We start from the raw sequence: 21,566 nt of genomic DNA, 5'->3' as shown, positions 1-21,566 counted from the left end.
GGGGAGAAGGGAGGCTTAAAATCTCTGAAAAACTGCACACACAGGAGGCTGAGAAGAGTGAAGCCACCAAAGAATCTTGAGTTTTGACAAGTTTTTAAAAAGTTTTGTTTTCATTTTCTTTTATTTTAAAATAAGGTACATTTGCATGGTTCAAATTCAAAAGCTACAAAAGGGTATATGGGGAGGAGAAGTTTCCCAGTCACAGTTTCCTTCCATGAAGGCAAACACTGTCCACAGTTTCTGTTTAACAAGCTTTTTTTCAAACTTCTGTTTGAAACTTTTCAAATGCTTAGAGGCTATTTAGAGGCACTGACTTAGCTCTACATTGGAAAAGTGATGAGTTTCTGACCATCTTTAAAGGAGTGGTACTGTTTGCCCAGCCTCTTGTCATTGAGGAAAGGTGTCCTTTGCGGGTAGGGGTGGAGCAGGGAGAAAAGACTGGACCGTTGCTATGGTTACTTCAGGCGATAGGGAATGCTGCACCCCTCACATGTGTTTGTTGGGGTCCGTCTCTGATCTGGGTGCCTGGTCAGGCAGGCCCAAAGACCCAGGGCTGCCTCAGACACAGGCAGCCAAATATCTTAACATACTGCAATAATGTTAGAAAATGAAACCCCACAGTTCCCGGTTCCTTGGCTGTGGAGCCCACATGGCTCATGCTGTGATGCTTCTCCCAGGAACATCTCTTTCCAGGGCTGCACAAATGCTGTAGGATCATATGCCAGCTTGCTGGAGCTGACAGTTAAATGAGTTTGGAGAGAACGAGGTGTACAGCATCTTTGAATTTGACACAATTAGCTAGAGAACTGTCAGCTCACAGGAAAAGACAACCAGCTTGCTGGAGATGAGACCAAGCCAGATGAGCAGACTATGGGCGATATTTTTTTTCTCTTCAATGCAGATGTAATGAAGAGTGGCTACTAAATCCAGACATTGTCATATACATCATCTCTCCCCACCCTGGCAATCACCTTTGTTAAATAGGTATTAGGATTCACACTTTACAGTTGAGGAAATTTTGGTTCAGAGAAGTTAGGTTGCCTGTTAGGGTACACAGGTGGTGCTTCACAGCTGCCTCTTAGTAATTCTGAGGTCTCTTCAGTCTGGGGATAAATGTTACTACTCATGCTGCACTTATGTAAATGATTAGGCCCAATTTTTTTTTTTTTTGCGGTAGACGGGCCTCTCACTGTTGTGGCCTCTCCCATTGCGGAGCACAGGCTCCGGACGCGCAGGCTCAGCGCCCATGGCTCACGGGCCCAGCCGCTCCGCGGCATGTGGGATCTTCCCGGACCGGGGCACGAACCCGTGTCTCCTGCGTTGGCAGGCGGACTCTCAACCACTGCGCCACCAGGGAAGCCCTAGGCCCAATTTAATGAGACTATATTTTTCAAACAAAATATTCTTTGATTATCTTTGATAGAAATGGGGATAATATTTTTGTTGTTGTTGTTGTTGTTGTTTTTTATTTAACAAATTTAATCAGTGATACATATACATATGTTCCCATATCCCCTCCCTTTTGCGTCTCCCTCCCGCCCTCCCTATCCCACCCCTCCAGGCGGTCACAAAGCACCGAGCTGATCTCCCTGTGCTATGCGGCTGCTTCCCACTAGCTATCTACCTTACATTTGGTAGTGTATATATGTCCATGCCACTCTTTAGCTTTGTCACAGCTTACCCTTCCCCCTCCCCATATCCTCAAGTCCATTCTCTAGTAGATCTGTGTCTTTATTCCTATCATACCCCTATGTTCTTCATGACATTTTTTTTCTTAAATTCCATATATATGTGTCAGCATACAGTATTTGTCTTTCTCTTTCTGACTTACTTCACTCTGTATGACAGACTCTAGGTCCATCCACCTCATTACAAATAGCTCAATTTCGTTTCTTTTTATGGCTGAGTAATATTCCAAGAAATGGGGATAATTATAGAGAGAAATTCTATGTGTCAATAGAAAAAATATAGTGTATTCTTGTGGGTTGTCAAATTCTAGCCATGCTCACTGTCTCTGAGCTTTTTGACCTCTTTGTAAACTGGCTCCTAACATTTGTGCATTTTAGTAATTAACTTTTCCAGTTTTCCTTTCACCCTCCCAACTTGGTGCCACTGAGAACTGAAACCTGGCTGCCCAGATCCTTATTATGACTGTCTAAAAAAAAGGAGAAGGAGCAGTAGAAGGAGGAGAAACCCTGCAAAGTGCAGCTGGACACCTCCATGCTCTGCACTGAGAAATATCTGTGACTGTGACGCTGATGTAGATGCTAGCACCAGACTTTCAAATTGCAAACTAGGAAATTCGTTGGCTTGGCACTGCTATTCTCACTCCACCATCTAAAAATGTTTTGAGATGTGGCATATATATACGATGGAATATTACTCAGCCATAAAAAGAAACAAAATTGAGTTATCTGTAGTGAGTTATCTGTAGTGAGATAGATGGACCTAGAGTCTGTCATACAGAGTGAAGTAAGTCAGAAAGAGAAAAACAAATACCGTATGCTAACACATACATATGGCATCTAAAAAAAAAAAAGAATGGTTCTGAAGAACCTAGGGGCAGGACAGGAATAAAGACGCAGATGTAGAGAATGGACTTGAGGACACGGGGAGGGGGAAGGGTAAGCTGGGATGAAGTGAGAGAGTGGCATGGACATATATACACTACCAAATGTAAAATAGATAGCTAGTGGGAAGCAGCCACATAGCACAGGGGGATCGAGATCAACTCGGTGCTTTGTGATCACCTAGAGGGGTGGGATAGGGAGGGTGGGAGGGAGACACAAGAGAGAGGGGATATGGGGATATATGTATATGTATAGCTGATTCACTTTGTTATAAAGCAGAAACTAACACAACATTATAAAGCAATTATACTCCAAAAAAGATGTTAAAAAAAAGAAAAAAAGTTATGGAATGAGGCAGGAGAGTTGGGGAGGGGGAGTTGGATGAAGGTGATCAAAAGGTACAAACTTCCAGTTATAAGATAAATAAGTACTAGGAATGTAATGTACAGGATGACTAATGTACTTAACACTGCTGTATGTTATATACAAAAGTTAAGAGAGTAAATCCTGAGTTCTCATCACAAGAAAAAAATTTTTTTTTATTTTGTATATATATGAAGTGATGGATGTTCACTAAACTTATTGTGGTAACCATTTCATGATGTATGTCGGTCAAATCATTATGCTGTATACCTTAAACTAATATAGTGTTGTATGTTAATTATCTCAATAAACTGGAAAATAAATAAATAAATAAATAAATAAATAAATGCCTTGAGCCCAACATCTAGAAATCTTCTAACTACCTTCTGGACTCAAAAACTGAGGTTACAGTTTGTTCTAACTATTAGCCCTTTCCCCCCTTCATTTTCTATAGAAATGTCCCTCATTAAGTGCCTGATTGCTCACACTACATAGAGGCTTAACTTAAGTGGGCACCCTGCTCCCACCTGCAGTACCATTTCCTGAAATGAAACACAACTGTTTTCACCAGAGTGACTTACTCCCAGGTCTAAGAGACTGATTCAGTAAGATATGGGGCAATTTACTTAGATTTGTTCTTTTCCCCTTGTTCCATCTATGCTGCTTCCGCCTTTGTAGATCTCTTATTTCAATACTTCGAACCCAAATCTCTCTGCACAGCTGCCAATTCAACTTTTAATATATGAAACTTATTTATGTTTCAAATGGGAGAATGAGGGATTCAGAGTATTCCATCCCAAAATATGCAAGCCTGGAGTAAGGATCATTTTGAGCCAAAGGCAATTAAGAAGAAACAGACACAAGAAAAACTCTGTCCTCTCCCTCTCTACCGGGAAGGACAGTTTGATTCTTTTTTTTTTTTTTTTTTTTTTTTTTTTTTGCGGTACGCAGGCCTCTCACTGTTGTGGCCTCTCCCGTTGCGAAACACAGGCTCTGGATGCGCAGGCTCAGCGGCCATGGCTCACGGGCCCAGCCGCTCCGCGGCATATGGGATCCTCCCAGACCGGGGCACGAACCCGTATCCCCTGCATCAGCAGGCGGACTCTCAACCACTGCGCCACCAGGGAGGCCCTGACAGTTTGATTCTTAATCACCAGAGACAACTCTAGACTCTTAGCCCAGAGATGACAGCAGAGAAATCTATACAACACACCTTGCGAAAACCCGTATTTTCCATTAACTCCCCCATATATTTACCTTTTCACAATTTGCCACTCACTCCTAGAAGCTCAAAGTACTTTTCCTTTGTCTTCTCACTTCTCTACAAATTTAATGCTCTTTTACGATGCGATATATGCATCCCCTTAAATCTGAGGCCCTGAGACTGACGCACCCGTAGGCTAGAATGGATGTGACACTGTGCCAGCTTCCAGGTCCAGGCCTTGAGGGACTAGCAGCTCCGACATCCTGATGCTGGGAACACTCGCCCTGGGAAGCCAGCCTCTGTGTTGTGAAGAAGCCCAGAAAGCCCTGTGGAGTGAGTGGTCCACATGATGAGGAATCAATGCTCCCAGCCGGCAGCCATCAATAACTTGCCCGCTGTGTGATGCACCATTTTGAAAGTGGATTCTAGCTGAGCTGCCCCAGAGAGGCTACACGGATAAGCCATCCCTGCTGATCCCTGCTCAACAAAGGTTTGTGGCAAAATATGTGATTGTTCTTAAGTCACTAAGGTCTGCTGTGGTTTGTTACACAGCAGCACCCGGTCTCCTCCATGTACTTGGGTCTCCCCTCCAAGTGCATGGCGGGTGGTGGGGTCCCGCTTGGAGCTTCCCTCTCCCACTGCCTTCCTTTTGCTCTGTTCTGGTGGCTGGTGACCTGCACTGGGTGTAGAGCAGTCAGTGGCAAGGGTGGCCTCTGTGGGGGTCAGGTATTGGGAGGGTCACACAGAGGGGGCTCAGGTTGCCTCAACAAGAATGGAACAAACTCTGGCCTCTCAGTCACTCATCGGCAGCCCAGAATCCAGCTTGCTGGACCATAAACACATAGAGAAGATGGAATCTGCTGAGCCCATGTTGAACCTGGGAAATGAGGGCCTCAGCTGAAGCAGGGGACAAGTCGCCAAAGCATTTAAACAACTTGATGCCTTTTTTTCCTGTATATGTTTATTTAAAAAAGTGTAGGAAATGAATAAAATGCTGCCTCAAAAGTATATACAACAAATAAATTATTCTGAGTTAAGCATTGCAGATCCACACAAATCAGTCCTAACCTTGACCCAGGTTATATTCCATGGACTTATGTTTTTCTCCCTTGACTCTTCCTTGAGACATACCCCTCCCGTGCAAAATGACTGCAGCATTAATCAGTCCTGTCTGAGTCGGGCTTTGTCATAGGTACAGAGGATGGGCGTGAGGGCAGCCCCACATCAGCAGACCCAGCGTGGAGGATACTGTGCTGGCACAAGCTAGGCTTCAACAAATGTGTTTGGTTTTCAGTGACCCTGAAATATTTTACAGAAGTGGGGCCTGGGCTTAAAAGAAAAGAGCCAGGGGTATGTTGGGCTGGCCCCTTCAAGGAGGCATGTCTCTGGAAAACATTAAATCCACCTGAGGTCTCAGGAAGACAGCAACTTGGCCTGGAGTTTTGAGCTCTCGGTTAAAAGAAAATGGCCACGTGGTGCCCTTGTGAGTAAAGGTGACGTGTGATGACAGCCATGCTTTGAGGGTGGGATTCAGAGCACTGACTGAGTGACTGTCAGAAGCGGCCAGGAGGTCAGAGAAGGCAGAGAATGGGGGGCCAGGGCCCCAACGATGATTTTAAATATTGATACAATTTCAGCAGAGGGAAGGAAGGCACAGTCCTCCTCTGGCCCTTCCTGGAGGGTGTTCGCCAGCATCTCAGGTCAAGAGGCTGAGGGTCCCTGGGCAGAGCCAGCCTTTCAGAAGTAAAGGTGTCACTGACAGCACCGAAGGCATAATTTAAAAACCCCCAACATACTCTTCCTCCTGGAAAGAGTTTAAAAAAACCCTGGAACACACACCATTTAGGAGATTGCAAAACTCCTTTTCATGGAGGCAAAGTAGCAGGTGGACAAGTCTGGGCAGTGTATTTCCAAGGTGAAGTCACTGAACACGACGACCTGCATCTACTTTTCTTTATTTTTTTGATGTTAATTCCTTTTTTTATTATTTTTTAATTTATTTATTTTTGGCTGCATTGGGTCTTTGTTGCTGCGTGCGGGCTTTCTCTAGTTACAGCAAGCAGGGGTTACTCTTTGTTATGGTGCGCGGGTGTCTCACTGCAGTGGCTTCTCTTGTTGCGGAGCACGGGCTCTAGGGCGTGTAGGCTTCAGTAGTTGTGGCTTGCAGGCCCTAGAGTGCAGGCTCAGTAGTTGTGGCGCTCGGGCTTAGTTGCTCTGTGGCATGTGGGATCCTCCTGGACCAGGGCTTGAACCCATGTCCCCTGCATTGGCAGGCAGATTCTTTAACCACTGCGCCACCAGGGAAGCCCTGCATCTACTTTTTAAAGGAGGTTTTGCCACAGAAGTATCGACCTGGGACTGTACTGACAAGCCGTAACACAATCCTTCTCCTCCTGGATGAGAACAGGGGCCACAAAGGCAAATGCCCACAGGAGCTGGGCTGGTAATTAGTATAAATGAAGGATGTGGGCTGTGTGTAAAAGAAACTTTCCTGAAGCACCCATCAGCCTCAAGAATTGTCTTCTTATTTCATATGAGATATGAGTCTTGAACTTTCCATTTCATTATGAGAGAAGCAACTCTGCAGGGTGTTGACCAATAGCAGCAGACCCTCAGCCTCAGTGTGTGAGGTGACAGGGTTGGTGGGCCCTGCAGTGAACTGGTGAACCAGATGCCCCATCTAAAGATGAGCTGCGTTTCAACTCCAGCTGGTTGTTGCTCGGTGAGAATGTGAGCCCCAGCATGCCAGACCTTCCGATCCGGATTTTTATGTAAACATTTTATAATTTTAAATGTTGGTGACTAACTCTTTAAAAAGATGCGCAGGCTAAACAAAACACACCTGTAGGCTGGATCATTCTGCAGTCTCTCCTGCAGGGGCAGGAAAGGTGTGGTAGGCAGAATAATGGTCCATGTCCTAATCCCCAGCATCTATGTATATGTTACCTTACAGGGCAGAAGGGACTTTTCAGTGTAATTAAAGATCTTGAGATGGGGAGATAATTCTGGATTATCCGGCCGGGCTTTATAAGTGAAAGGTCCTTGTCAGTAAAAGAGGGAAGCAGGAGTGTCACATTGCCACCATCAGAGGCAAAGAATGTGAGCAGCCTCTACAAACTAGAAAAGGCAAGGAGACGGATTCTCCCCTAGAGCCTCCAGAAGGAGCACAGCTCTGCTGACACATGGATTTTCGCTCAGTGAAACCCATTTTGCGCTTCTGACCTCCAGAACCCTAAGATAGGAAATTTGCGTTCTTTTAAGCCACCATGCTTGCAGTAATTTGTTGCAGTAGCATTAGGAAACTAATACAGGTGGCCACCCTTTGGTGTATCCTTCAATGTTTTTAGAGGATGAAAATACTCTCTAAATTTCTATTTAGATGCTAAAGTATTGCTGAAGCTGGGAGAGCCACACATGGCAATTCCAGGAAATTTCTCTTACTTCTAGGTCAAAGGACAATGGGACTCAAGATGGATTTCTGTGGTAGGATAACCACACGCAGAGTGAGAGAACCAGCATGTCTCTTATCAAAGCAGATGTGCGTCAGTACCCTCAAGCACACACACCCTTTTCTGGCTGGACAGACTGCAAATTATTCCCACCTCCCAGGGAACAAGCACATGTTTATCTAGTGGTCAGCAGAAGTCAAAACCCAGCCATCTAACCAGTTAGCGTGAGCTGTCACTACGTCAGGTGAAAAGAGCTGCATGGCTATACATTTGACTTCTTAAATACACAGGACCACCAAATAAATAATAATAATAATAAAGCACACTGACATTTCTACCCAGGGGGCCCCAGTGAGAGCAGAGGTCTCCGTGGGCTCCTAGGGGTTGGCACTGTCAACTTGAAGAAGTCTAAATCCAAATCCAAATCTAGGGCTCATTGCATCCCTGTCCTGCGTGATTCAGCCTCTCACCTCTCATTATGGACTGGTTACAACCCAACCTGAGTTTAGAAGGACATTCACTGTGATGATAGTATCCAGATCACAATTCATCATTTTCAATGTCTCAGCACTGGAATGAGTCCACTTGGAAATCAGAAGTTGGTGGCATCCAGAAAAACCTCCTGCTATCCTTCCACAGAATTCCTCTTCTTCAGGATTTCTGGGTGGGAACCCTAAAGGGCATCTCAGTGCCCTGATTTATATGAAGTCTTTGGGGTGGGTCCAAGTTATTCCCCAGGCTCCATGGTCTCGTAGGTTTCTAGCAAGGGAGGGTCTGTGTTCCTATTGCTTATATTCCTGTCTTTGGGGTGGGAGGTGTACGGTTTGCTCTCAGACTCAGAAAGGAAGCCAGAGGATGGCTCATCTTTGGTCAACTTTGCAGTTGGAGCCCTGGAGCATATGGGGGGTGGGGAGGGAGGGCAGTTCCCTGTGGGGCCCTGGAAGGGCGGGTAGGTGTCCACCTCTGGCTGGAGGAAGGACCCTTTGGAATCCTGCAGCAGATGCCCATACACCATGGTGTCATCGATGACGGCATACACGTGGGAGTCATTGTCCTTCTGTCTTTTCTGAAACTTTCTTGGCTGCATCGGCATCTGGGTATTGACGTTACCATTGTAGATACCTACAGCTGGGCCCTTGTTGATCTTCTTTTTCCTACTGAGGAAGGGAACAAGACAGAAGTCAGAGGCTCACCAACTGTCCATCCCTACTGGAATGAAGATCATTCAGGGTTCTGACCGGGTCTCCCCCAAGTCCCTCAAATAGCTTAGCGTTTGAAACTGAAACTGCTGTCCTCAGTGAACATTTAGAAAGGGACCAGCTTCTGTCTCCAATTTTTAAGGTGGAAACAGGAGCAGAGAGTGGTTTAGAGAGGGCACTGTTTACACCCTCTGTGCCTGAGTTTGCTTTGATACCTGCGTGGTATCCAAAGGTAGAGACATCTGACAACCTCTCTTTCCTAGCAGAGACAGGTGGTGTCCCAAACCAACCACATCAAGCACGGGTGTGCCTAGGCCAACCTTCTATGACTCTCTGAGTTCTTTCCTGTAGCTAATGCTTCATCTCACTTTTGCATGAGTACAAACTACAACCATCTAGCTTCTAAATGATAGCATACGACACTCAGGATGGAAGGTTGTATCTTAGTTTTTAGCTGGAGTTGGGGACAGTGGGACTCAGCATCAGTAGAGGGATCCAGTGCCTTCAGCAGTAACCTCCAGAAGAGGAAAGAGCTACAAAGAAGACAAAAGTCAGGCTGGGGTGCCCGGGTTCCTCCCTAACACCATTAATGCTTGGTTTGTAATGTTCTTTGGTATTGGACATGGATGAGCATTTGCACTCCCTGCCTCGGAAAACAAAGCCTCGCCCTCCATCTCCACCAATGAAAAGCAGGGGATGCTGACTTTTTAGCCGACCAGAGATTCAAATGGAGGACAGTAGCTCAATTAGCATAATGGACCACATAATGCATGGCTGGCGGTTCACTAATTGTGAACCTGTACTTTCCTGAGATAAAAATAAATCTAGTGCATGTAGCTTGTAACACTGGGTTCCCTGGCCAGGATGACAGGCTGCAAGGCCTCCAGCCTGAAGCCTTGTAGCAATGCTCCGCCCACGTGCTCCTACAGAGCCTTGCTTGTCCCCACCAAGCTCTTCTCACACTGTCCTGACGCCGCCTCCTTATTTGCCTGCTTCTTTAGTCCCTCTGCCCCCATAGACGGCAGGAGAAAAGACTGTGTCTTGTGTATCCCCAGCACCTCTCCTGGTTCCTAGGGCCCAGGAGACCCTCAGGAAATACATGCTTAATGACCAAGTTCAACGGCACTGTCTGCCCTCCTTCTCACAGCAGGAACCCGTCCTCCCTCCCAACCCAACTTGGGGGCAGACAAGCCTTATGCAAACCTGCCAGCCAGTGGCCTCCCCCACAGCAAGGCAGGGGCTGGTAATTCCCAGGCCGGGACTGGGGCACTTTAGGGATGGAGGCAAGTGCTGGCTCCTCCCCTCGTCCAATTCCCTCCTGATGAGCAAGCTGGAGCCCAGTGTTAATGCCATGCTTTCCCATCTGAGTGGAATATACTGTGCACTCCAGACAGGAAAGTTTCCTGAGCGGAATGATACAATGATGTTTCTTTAAAAGAAGTCCTTTTCCCTCATGCGAGATGTGTGCAATCCCATTTCACAGAGGAGACGCCTCCCCCTGAACCTGCCAACCCATCCTCATCAGCAGATACATTTCTGATCAGCAATTTCAATTGTTTGCTCATGGCCCCAGTTAATAAAAAATTTTTTTTTTTAGTTTTTGCTAAGGGAAATAGATTCCCCCCGCCCCCATGGCTTTAATTAGAAATACAAGCAGAACTGATGAAATCTGGCAGCAGCATGTACGCTGTCTAAAAAGGTCAACACTTTCCTCTCATAAAACAGAAGCTGTTATCCTGAGGGGGTGGAAGGTGAGACTGAGTCAGTTAACTGGGTCTTCCTTCCTCTTGCCCACAGGGCTGGCTTTTTGGTGCTTGTCTGGAGGCCAATAAACGAGCATAAAACAGTTTGTTTAAGAAACTGGAGGAGAACAAGCTGGGCAGCGTGAGTGTGTTTTCCTCAAGGTGACAGGGGGAGCGGGTTCACAGGCCTGGTCTGGCAGGGTCTACGTGAGCGCTTTCCTGCCATGATCACCCCTGTGAGGACCACAGTCTAATGAGCAGACAGTAAATGATTCACAGGGAACTTACGCTGAGGCAGCTGTGTAAAACTGCAGGCTAAAATGTCACCGCATGTGTATTTTTTTTTCCTACTAGGTAGGGGATTTTTTCCCCCTCCAAGCATAATTCACATCCAGCAATATTATTTATTTTCCACTTCTCTCTCTTTTTTTTGGGGGGGGGGCCACGCCAGGCAGCTTGCAGGATCTTAGTTCCCCAAACAGGGATCCAACCTGCACCCTCGGCAGTGAAAGGTTGGAGTCCTAATTGCTGGACTGCCAGGGAATTCACCCCCTGCAATATTTATTTTTTTGGCCGCACTGCATAGCACGTGGGACCTTAGTTCCCTGACCAGGGATTGAACCGGCGCCCCCTGCACTGGAAGCACGGAGTCTTAACCACTGGACCGCCAGGGAAGTACCCGTCCCCCCACCCCGCCCCGGCAATATTATTTAACATTGATCTTTGCGGGGGAAAATGGAGAGCAAGGAAAAAAGTCAATAATTAATGACAGCTCTGGTCTGTGTGATGTAAGGAGGTGTCAGCTCAGGTGAAGACAGTTTGAGAAATTCCACCTACTTCTTTTTCACAAAGCAAACGATGAGTCCGAGGGCAAACAGCAGTAAGGTGCCACCTCCCACCACCGCGAGGATGATGACAGTCAGGTCTGTGAGCAGAGACACAAGGGAGGGAGATGGGGAGACACTTGATGTCAGGCTGGTGATGAACTCCAGTAGACAGTCTTCAAAGATGGCTACCATCCATTCCTTCCCTCCCCGTACGCACATGCTGCTCCTCACTTTAAGGGGAATCTGTTTCCTTTCCTCTTGAATATGGGCTGTGCTGGTGTGGACCTAACCTTTTAGAAACATGGCAGCTTACTGCGCTTCCTGAGGAAAAGCCAGCCACCATGTAAGAAGCCTGACCATGCTGAGACCATGCTGTGAGGAAGCCCAAGTAGCCATGTGGAGACTCCATGAGGAAGACAAACCAAGGCTCCCAGCCTTGAAAGTGAGCAAAGATGAACCATCCCAGCCCCCCTCTAGCTATTCAAGGCATCTGGCTGAGGCCCCTGATATCTTAGAGCAGAGATGAGCCACCTGCTGTGCCCCATCCAAATTCCTGACTCATGGAATTGTGAGCAAAAAAAAATGGTTATTGTCTAAGCCACTAAATCTTGGAATAGTTTGTTATGCAGTGAAAGATAACTAAAACAAACTGGGGGACCTACCAGATCTACTCCAAAGGGTACTCCTGGCCTATGCCAGCTGTGCTCCCCTGATCGCCACAGCCCATGTTGGAGGAGAGAAGAGCAGGGGGTGTAGAAGAAAGCAGGGAGTCAAAAGTCAGAGGTGAAGGAGTTAAGGAGAGGGTTGTTTCATGTGTGCTGTCCTTCTACAGTTGTACAAAGGAAAAAGAAAATAAATCAGACAGAGAGCCCTGCACCAAACCAGGATTTAGAATTTCTGGCTTGTTCAATAAGAAAACAAAAGGTGAGACTGTGAGAAAATAGGACTAGAAATAAATGACAGAAAATGAATGTCAGAGAGGAAGAAAACTCAGAAGCTAATCTGAGAGTGTGGGTGAGCTTTTCACTTGTGGCTTCTGGTCCCCATCGATTCTCTTGTTGCTAACCACCTGTGTGGCCTTGGGTGGACACACAGTCTATCTGCCCACCCAAAAGGGAAGGAGCTGGGGAAAAAAACCTCCATGGTTCCAACACTCTGTGGTGCTCTGTGACTACCTTGGAATCAAGGGCTAACATGGCCCCACCACAGATTGCCTGAAACTCTTCAGTGGATACTACCACTTTGGGCATAAAGGCAAAATCCTCACCATGGCTCTGAGGCCCAAAACTGAGGGCATTCAAGGATTCTAATGTTTCACTGGACTAGATAAAAAATGCCAGCATCGTGTATCTGTGTCACACTTTCCAGGTCCTCACAGTTTAATCACCAACACTGAATCCCCAGTGATAATTTTATGGGGTAGTTACAATCATCTATTCTCTGCAGAGGAAGATAAGAGGAGTAAAGAGACTTCCCCTATGTCAGAAAGAGGTTAACAGTAGATTGACTACCAAAATGCCCTAATTCTTCCCCTGCCCTGACCCATATCCTTTATTTACTGTGTGATCCTGCAGCTCCTCCCATCAAGAGATGGAGTCTACCTGTCCACCCCTTGAATCTGGGCTGACCAAACCAATGCTGTCAAAGAGACAGGGCATGAGTTCCTAACTTAAGCGTCAGGAGACCTTGCATGCTTAACCCAGCCTCTCTTGGATCTCTCTGCCTCTGCCATGAGAACAGGCCCCAGTTTGGAGGATAAGAGACCATGCTGAGGAGAGCCAAGGAATCCCAGTTATCACGGCTGATCTTGGCTGGGCCCCAGACATGTGAGAGTGCCCGGTCAAGACTGACAAAGTCCTCTAACCAACCTGCAGCCGCCCACAGGTGCTTGAGTGAATGAACCCTGACAAGCCCAGCTCAGAACTGCCCAGCCAACATGTGAGCAATAACAAATGGCTGTTTTTAAGCCACTGAGTTCTGGGGTGGTTTGTTATACAGTATTATTGACACAATAGCTGACTGATACATGGACAGCCAGGACTCAAATCCATGCTTTCTGACTTGCCTTCCAGTCTTGCTCCTGATCCCTCAGCTACCAACTGCTATCCACCACCACCCCCGAAAGACCTTACCTATGGTCCTTGGGGTAAGCGAGACCCAGAAAAGCAGGTCCAGCTGCTTCCTGCTCATGGGGCTGCAGTTGGAGATGTTGACCCAGAAGCTGTGATGGTGGAAGCTTGGCTTGGGCAGCACCTCCTCCTCCAGGCTGAAGACCTCCTCGGCGTGGGGTCGCTGCTCCTGGATGATCATGAACGCACGCCCTGTCTGGCAGACCACGCCCGTCCGCTCTTTGAGGAAGGTCAGGCAGGCCACCTGGTCTTGGGGCACGCTGATGTTCCAGGACACGGAGGTGAGGGATGGTAGGCCCCTGTCCCAGTTAGGGGTCCTCAGGTAGACCTTGTTTTTCGTGTCCAGGGTCACTGTGAAAACACCTTCCTCTGCAGGAAAAGGAAGAGAATCCACTCAGATGTTGTTTTACTCAATCAAGATGGAGAGAATAGGAGGGTGGAGGAGATGATGCTACACTGTCCAGACTACAGAGCTTCCTGCCATGATGGAAAGGCTCTGGATCTGCAACGGCTAAGAGAGTAGCCACAGCCGCATGTGTCTGTTGAAGACTTGGAATGTGCTTGGTGTGACTGAAGAACTGAATTTTTAATTTTGTTTACTATTAATTTAAATTTAAATTGCCACATGTGGCCAGTGGCTACCATATTGGTCAGCAAAGGAATAGAGTCTCAGATTAGGTTCTCGGGCCTTTTGAAAAAACCAACCAAACGGGCTTCCCTGGTGGCGCAGTGGTTGGGAGTCTGCCTGCTAGTGCAGGGGACACGGGTTCGAGCCCTGGTCTGGGAGGATCCCACATGCCGCGGAGCAACTAGGCCCGTGAGCCACAACTACTGAGCCTGCGCGTCTGGAGCCTGTGCTCCTGTAACAGGAGAGGCCGCAATAGTGAGAGGCCTGCGCATCACGATGAAGAGCGGCCCCCACTTGCCACAACTAGAGAAAGCCCTCGCACAGAAACGAAGACCCAACACAGCAAAAATAAATAAATAAACTCCTACCAACAACATCTTCCTTAAAAAAGAAAAAAAAACAAAAACCAACCAAACAAACAAACACAAAACAGGCCAGTTTGCCAAACTGGTGGTTGTCTCAGCTTCCTTTCAGAAATGCCCTCAATGGAGCTAACATCTATCTAATGCCCTGCTCCATGGTGGGACTGGTGTAAACTGATTTCTATTTTGGAGATTTAGAAAACTTCAGATTCTGGGAAGAATTCTAGAGTTGCAAAGTTGAAAGGGTCTCTGACATGTCAGTTAATCCACTCCTTATCTTCAGGTGAGATAAAACCCCAACACTCCACACTGAGGATGGTGTGTCTTATTTTCAAAGACTCCCCAGAAGGAGCTTCTCTGGTAACCTTGGAGATACCAGGCAACCTGGACTGACCTTAATCTTACGGCCAGATTCATTTCCCTCCCACTCATGCCTCTGAGAACAAAATTACAGAGTAAACCTTGAATTAAGGTCTTGGTCAATTTAAAAATGAACTTAGCAACTTGTAGTGGTGACTGTGAATCTTAAAATCAACAATGTAGAGTTCACCACTGTGACCGATTTAAACCTCACTTGCTGCCTGAGAAGATCATACACTAGGCTCCCAGGAGGGGTCTGCTCCCCCATGCAGGAGAACGCTCTAGAGAGTCATCTCTCTCCCAGTATTCCTTCCTCTGTGCCCTCCAAACTGAGTTCTGAATTGTCAAAGCAGAATTATAAAGATATCTGCATAAGGATTTGTATGTTACCACTTCAAGAATCCAGGACTTGGAATATTTGGTTAGTTCTCATTTATGCCCTGCCTGCTTCCAAAAAAGCCTCAAACCTGATTATTTGTTCTGCTGCCTACCAACCATCACCTCCCACTGTCAGAGAGTCTTATTTCTAACTCCTGGAATTTTCCACACTAGGTTAATGGTAAAGTCAGGATTAGGACTCATCATCTTGTATGAGGAACAGCCCACTCAGCTATCCTTTCTCTTCAAATTGACAATTAAGACGATCAGAAAACCAAAATAAGATAAGTGTCCCAATAAGAAAGGCTAAGAGGGCATCGAGATGGGGAGAGAGTGAAAGACCACCTTACCTTTGAAGTGGGGGATAAAGGACACGGTCAGGCTCTGCCTGGAGGCCTCTTTCTGGAAGTTGGGGGCAAAGGTGCGGAGGGTCACCGAGACGTTCTGCTTCACCTGAATCTGCTCGATGGAGCCTCCAGAGCAGAAGGAGCCGAAGTTAAGGTCCTGGCCGGGAACGGCACTGGCCACGAGGTAGCTGAAGCTGGTGTTGCAAACCCTCTCGTGAGTGTGCTGCTGCAGCTTCTGGGCAGGCACCAGTGCCAGGCTGATGCTGTCTTTGGGCACCAGCAGCTTCCAGGAGAAGTCGTGCAGCTGCACAGGCAGCTGGAGGATGTACCACGGCACCTGGAGCGAGTAGGACTTCCTGTGGCAGTACCGGTGGTCCAGGCAGCCTACAAAAGAGGGGCTCGTGGTACCCAGGCTGGGAGGAAACTGGAAGTGCATCCTCTCCAGCTCTCAAGTCAGCCCGAGGATTTCTCGCTTTTCCCTTTGGTCTCTCCTCTCCTGCTCTGTCCTGCGCTCCTGCCTCCTTGACGCCCCTTTCCTAGCTTCCCTCCTGCTCTTGCATTCTTACTCTCCACTAAACTGGCAGAACAACTTCTGGGGAGTATTCAGGGTTGAAATTTTCTCTTCTTGTTTGCTGAAGTTCTCAACTAAGACAACCTGTGTCTTAGATGCTAAGTGCCACGTGGGCAGGGTACAGGTTTTTCCCTTCACCCAGCCCTGCTGCCCAGTGTCCCTGCCTGTGGGGAGGCAGTTCGCCTAGTGGTTAGAGCTGGGAGCAGAGTTGGGGAGATCTCAGCTGGCGTTTCAGCTCTGCCACTTCCTAACGGGGTGGCCTCGGGCTGGCTGCTTTGCCTCTCGCAGCTTCAGCTACTGCCTCAGTGGAGACCCTAAGAGCATCCACGTCAGAGACGATGGTGGCCCAGCAAGGAGGTGACTATTGGTTTTGCTGCCCTCCACTGATTAAGCATTTCTATGTGACTAGCACATGTCAGGCACGGCTAGTAGCTAAAGGGATAAAAAATGGAAGAAGCCAAAGTTTTTGAGCTCAAGACTTGGTCTCATACAACAGAAGACAAGTGAGCAGTGAGCGTGGAAGCAGGGGGCATGCGCATGGGGGAGGTTGGGGAAGGCTATGAGGATTTCACAGGAGGGAGACTGGAGGCTGGACAGAGGAGACGTGAGCATGGACACGGGGGATGCCACTTGCTTCTGAAAGATGCATGTTCCCACGGGGGCTGCTGGTCTCAAAGGGGGTGTGTCTCCACCTGGCTCTGTGCTTCTTGGTTGCCCTTGCCCACCCTCACGGCTGGGGGCATTTCTGATCATACTATTTACAAACCACCCAGTGGACCCCACTAAGACAGGGCAGGGAGGGGAGAACTCCCACAGCCCGGGAGGAGCACACTGAAGGGGTGGGGGCGTACTTATGGTTTTCTCGGCGTTGATCCACAGGCGTGTCAGATCATCACAAAGGAAGGAGACCTTGTGTTTGGAGCCAGCTGTCAGGGTGAGGTTGGTGCTGCAGGTCCGAGAGTCCAGACACATGAAGCAGCCGGGGACAAATTTGCGGCTCAGTTTTCTGGGCCGTTGCTCAATGGTCAGCGACATGGCTTGCTCGTTACTCAAGTCAACCACATAGGTTTTATCTGGAACCACAAATAGAAAACAGGCATGAAGAATGGATCAGGATGAGCCCCGTGAGACGGCAGAAATGAGCACAAAGTCTCTCATGGCTGGGGAACACTGGGAAATTTTTTTTATTATTAAGAAAACATTACGATAGCTTGAAACAAAATTTAAAAAGAAAGTCAGTGGACTGCATTTTGACCATCCTTATGTAACTGCTTTCATTTCTTCAAACTCATTTTAGTCCTTGTACGTATGCATGCATATTTTCGCCTATTTTACAGTATGGTGTATATAAAATTTTATACTCAGATTTTACTTTATTATTTTATACAGATACACTTATTTTACCATATAGCTTTCATATTCACTAAGCTTTTAAAATATTCATTAATCTTAGTCATCTGAGATTTAGCATCACCTATTTAAATATTCTCCCTCTATGAAGAGTAATTAACAATAGCTGGTATTAGTGCAGGGATACAAGATTCATAGACAGGATGGAACCATAGATATTATAATTTAATCTCTAATAAATGCTACATTTCAAATAAGTGACAAAAAGATGAAGTACTCCATAGGCTGGGCCAGGAGAACGGTCTCTCCCATTAGTAAAAGAAAAAAATTACACTAGTACTTCAAAGCAGTCACCAAAATAAAAACAAAGAGAATATCTTTATAAATGTGGAATAAACACAAATTATAAAAGCAAAAAAAAAATAAATAAAGATTAAAATATCTTTCTGACTTAGGTACCATAAATAATGTTTAAAGGACAAGGGACACACTGGGAGAAAATATTTTCTACATAGAATGATGGAGAAGTTCACAGTAAAGGAAATATAAATGTCCAAATAGCCAAAATATGAAGTGTTGTTAATATCATTTGTAATACTACTTATAATTAGAGAAAAGCAAATTAAAAGAAAATGTATAGTATAAAAATAAAAACCCAGGGCTTCCCTGGTGGCACAGTGGTTGAGAGTCTGCCTGCCGATGCAGGGGACACAGGTTTGTGCTCCGGTCCGGGAGGATCCCATGTGCCGCGGAGCGGCTGGGCCCGTGAGCCATGGCCGCTGAGCCTGCACGTCCGGAGCCTGTGCTCCGCAACGGGAGAGGCCACAACAGTGAGAGGCCCGCATACCGCAAAACAAAAATAAAAACCCTACACCCCTATAACCCAGCAGTGTGACATGGGTATATATGCCCTCATGTGTACATCAGTGCTGTGACAGTGACTGGAGTAATACTGGAATAGTTAAACAGACCATGAAACTTTCACCAGTGGAATATTATGCAGCAGTTTAAAAGAATGAGGGAGATCTAAATATATTGATATAAGAACCTCCAAGATATAGTATTAGGTAAAACAGCAAGTTGTAGAACCATATTTAGACTATGACACCATTTGATTGTAAAGTCTCTATGTAAAATGAAACAGCTATTTCTACATGTACATACTTATGTATGTATGTACCTAATATTTAAATGAAGAGAAAAAAGATTTGGAGAGAAATATAACAAACCCATAATTGTGGTTACCCTAGGAGGGGGGCCTGGAAGTAGGGACAATACAGATGGTCAGGGGGGATTTTAGCTTTGTCTGTGATGTTTGAATTTTTAGTTAGAAAATATGTATGTATTTCTTATGTAATTTGGAAAAACTGCCCAATTATTGTTTTTTTAGGTCACTTCTATTATTGCGCCACTAGAAGTAAAAGATTCTAATAAGCACATGCGCATGTTTAGTTTTTATCTATTTCCTCAGGATAAAATCCTAGAACTGATTGTTAGGTGAGAGAATAGGAATATTTTTTCAACTATTTAGAATGGATTACCAGACTATATAAGAGTCATTTCACTTTATAATGTCATCCCCAGAAGGCTCTACACTATGAACCCCTGGGAATCACTTTTTACTGAGTTGCTTTTTAATTTCATTCGTTCTGCTTTTACAGAAGCCATCAAGTTAGGAAGATGCCTATGCAAGGTGGTGCTGCCTTTGCAAGTCACAGGTGTTGCTGATGTGTCTATCAGGTCTCTTAGCCTCTCTGCCTGCAGCTCCAGTGAATAAATAAGTCCAGTGCCAGTTGGGAAAGCTCTGTTTCCCAAGAGAGTCTGCTAGGCTTCCTCCTTCCTGGTAACAGGAACCATATACTTAATAGAATTGTTCCTTTTGAACTGGCTGCCAGGGAGCTCAGTGTCAAATTAGGAGCAAAATTAGGGAAATGTCTTATGGTTGTCATATTTGCTGACTCCTTTCTTTAGTTCTTATTGCTTATGTCTATGTAAATTTTACTGTAAGTTCTAATAGTGCTTTAATCAGAGAGATGACATACCCAGAGCTAGAGTATATATGCTAATGTTGTTAACTTAAATATGATTTGATTTAGAAAATGGTTAGCTTTTCAATCTCCTAGCCCCACATTCAGCTCATATCTTACTGTCCTTTAAAATTTATCTTCATTGTTACCTCTGGGAAACCCTCCCTAACCCTACCCTGGCTGTGTTAGAAGCCGTTTTGCTTCTGAAACCCCACTCACCCTTATCGAGGTCCAATCACAGGTTGCAGGAGGCTCCCTACCCCCTCCCTCTTTCCTAATTTGTACGGTATCAAAGTAGTGCACGCACAGAATTTAAAGCAGGGTTTCTCTGGCTTGGCACTATTGACATTTGGGGCAGGGTAATTCTTCATTGTGCGGCTGTCCTGTGCACTGTAAGATGTTTAGCAGCATCCCTGGCCTCCACCCACTAGATGCCAGTAGCACCCCCATGGCCCTCCATTATAACAACCAGAAATGTCTTCAGACATTGTCACATATCCCTTGGGGGGCAAAATTGCTCCTGGCTGAGAACCACTGGTTTAACGAATCAAATAGTTTTCTAAGGTTTGTTATGAAAACAAAACTCCCTCCCCACTGTGACCACTCCCCAGAATAACAACTTTCAACTCTTTTAGCAGGTTCTCTTTACAATTACATCCACAGCACCCAACAACATGCTTCTATTGCTGCGTCTAGATATTTCTGTTTCAGGGTTTTTTAAAATTAATTAATTAATTTTTGGCTGCGTTGTGTCATCATTGCTGCGCATGGGCTTTCTCTAGTTGCGGTGAGCAGGGGCTACTCTTTGTTGCGGTGCGCGGGCTTCCCATTGTAGTGGCTTCTCTTGTTGTGGAGCTCGGGCTCTAGGCATGCCAGCTCAGTAGTTGTGGCTCATGGGCTCTAGAGCGCAGGCTCAGTGGTTGTGGCGCACGGGCTCAGTTGCTCCACAGCACGTGGGATCTTCATGCACCAGGGCTCGAACCCGTGTCTCCTGCATTGGCTCGATTTCTTAACCATTGCGCCACCAGGGAAGCCCTGTTTCAGGTATTATTTGTTGGTTTCCCACAAAAGAAGATGAGGATTTCCTCTCCTTCACCCACACACACATCCCCCTTCCCACACCCCACACCTCGTATACAACATACACACACCCACAGTACACATGCCCAGCAAACATCCAAACCACACACTTGCTGTTCGCCCATCTTCCCAATCTTTACCATCATTTTTTTTTTTTTTTTTTTTTTTTGCGGTATGCGGGCCTCTCACTGTTGTGGCCTCTCCCGTTGCGGAGCACAGGCTCTGGACGCGCAGGCTCAGCAGCCATGGCTCACAGGCCCAGCCGCTCTGTGGCATGTGGGATCTTCCCAGACCAGTGCACGAACCCGTGTCCCTTGCATCAGCAGGCGGACTCTCAACCACTGCACCACCAGGGAAGCCCTACCATCATATTTTTATGTTAGATCATTATTCTGTGTTGGCATTATCATGACTATGTAAACAATAGTAACACAGTGTTTACACAGTCATGTTATTTCCGTGCTACCGTTTCTCTTTCTTGCACAAGATTTTATTTCCCTAGAATTAGTTATTGCCATTTAAATCATTTCCTTAGTTTCTATGTACTTATCAGTAATTTGACACCCAAACTCTCCCCCACTTGTATAAATCTCCTTTCAATACCTATGAGAACATTAGGTATATCATCAAGTTATCTTTCTGAAAAGTCTCTCCAGAGACTTCTCAACTGCTCTCATCTAAAGGGGCCCAGGTATGGTCTTGGGTCCCCTTGTACCATCATCCTAAGATTCCCTTTGTCTCTCTCTTGAAAGAAAAAAAATTTTGGCCACACCTCGAGGCTTGCAGGATCTTACTTCCCTGACCAGGGACTGAACCCAGGCCAAGGGAGTGAAAGCGCCAAATCCTAACCACTAGGCCACCAGGGAACTCCTGAGATTTCTTACTTATCCATGGGGATAAGTCAGAGGCCACAATATGTGTCAACTCTTCCAGGACAAATTAAAGACTCACAGAGGGGCTTCCCTGGTGGTGCAGTGGTT

General features: G+C 46.3%; 1 protein-coding gene across 1 annotated transcript in view; it reads right to left on the bottom strand.

Moving 5' to 3' along the window:
- Nucleotides 1-8,313: 8,313 nt before the first annotated feature.
- The window catches only part of CDCP1 (CUB domain containing protein 1), a gene marked incomplete at both ends in the record, with an annotated part of 54,295 nt that continues 41,042 nt past the window's right edge, over nt 8,314-21,566 (bottom strand). Inside the window, 5 exons of the mRNA XM_079712495.1 lie at nt 8,314-8,743; nt 11,365-11,452; nt 13,487-13,852; nt 15,562-15,942; nt 16,981-17,202. Of these exons, the coding sequence (XP_079568621.1) occupies nt 8,314-8,743; nt 11,365-11,452; nt 13,487-13,852; nt 15,562-15,942; nt 16,981-17,202 (1,487 nt within the window). The remainder of the gene's footprint in view (nt 8,744-11,364; nt 11,453-13,486; nt 13,853-15,561; nt 15,943-16,980; nt 17,203-21,566) is intronic.

Source organism: Hyperoodon ampullatus, assembly GCF_949752795.1.
Source record: "Hyperoodon ampullatus genome assembly, chromosome: 10".
Classification (NCBI taxonomy): domain Eukaryota; kingdom Metazoa; phylum Chordata; class Mammalia; order Artiodactyla; family Ziphiidae; genus Hyperoodon; species Hyperoodon ampullatus.
This window is presented reverse-complemented; position numbering and strand designations above follow the sequence as displayed.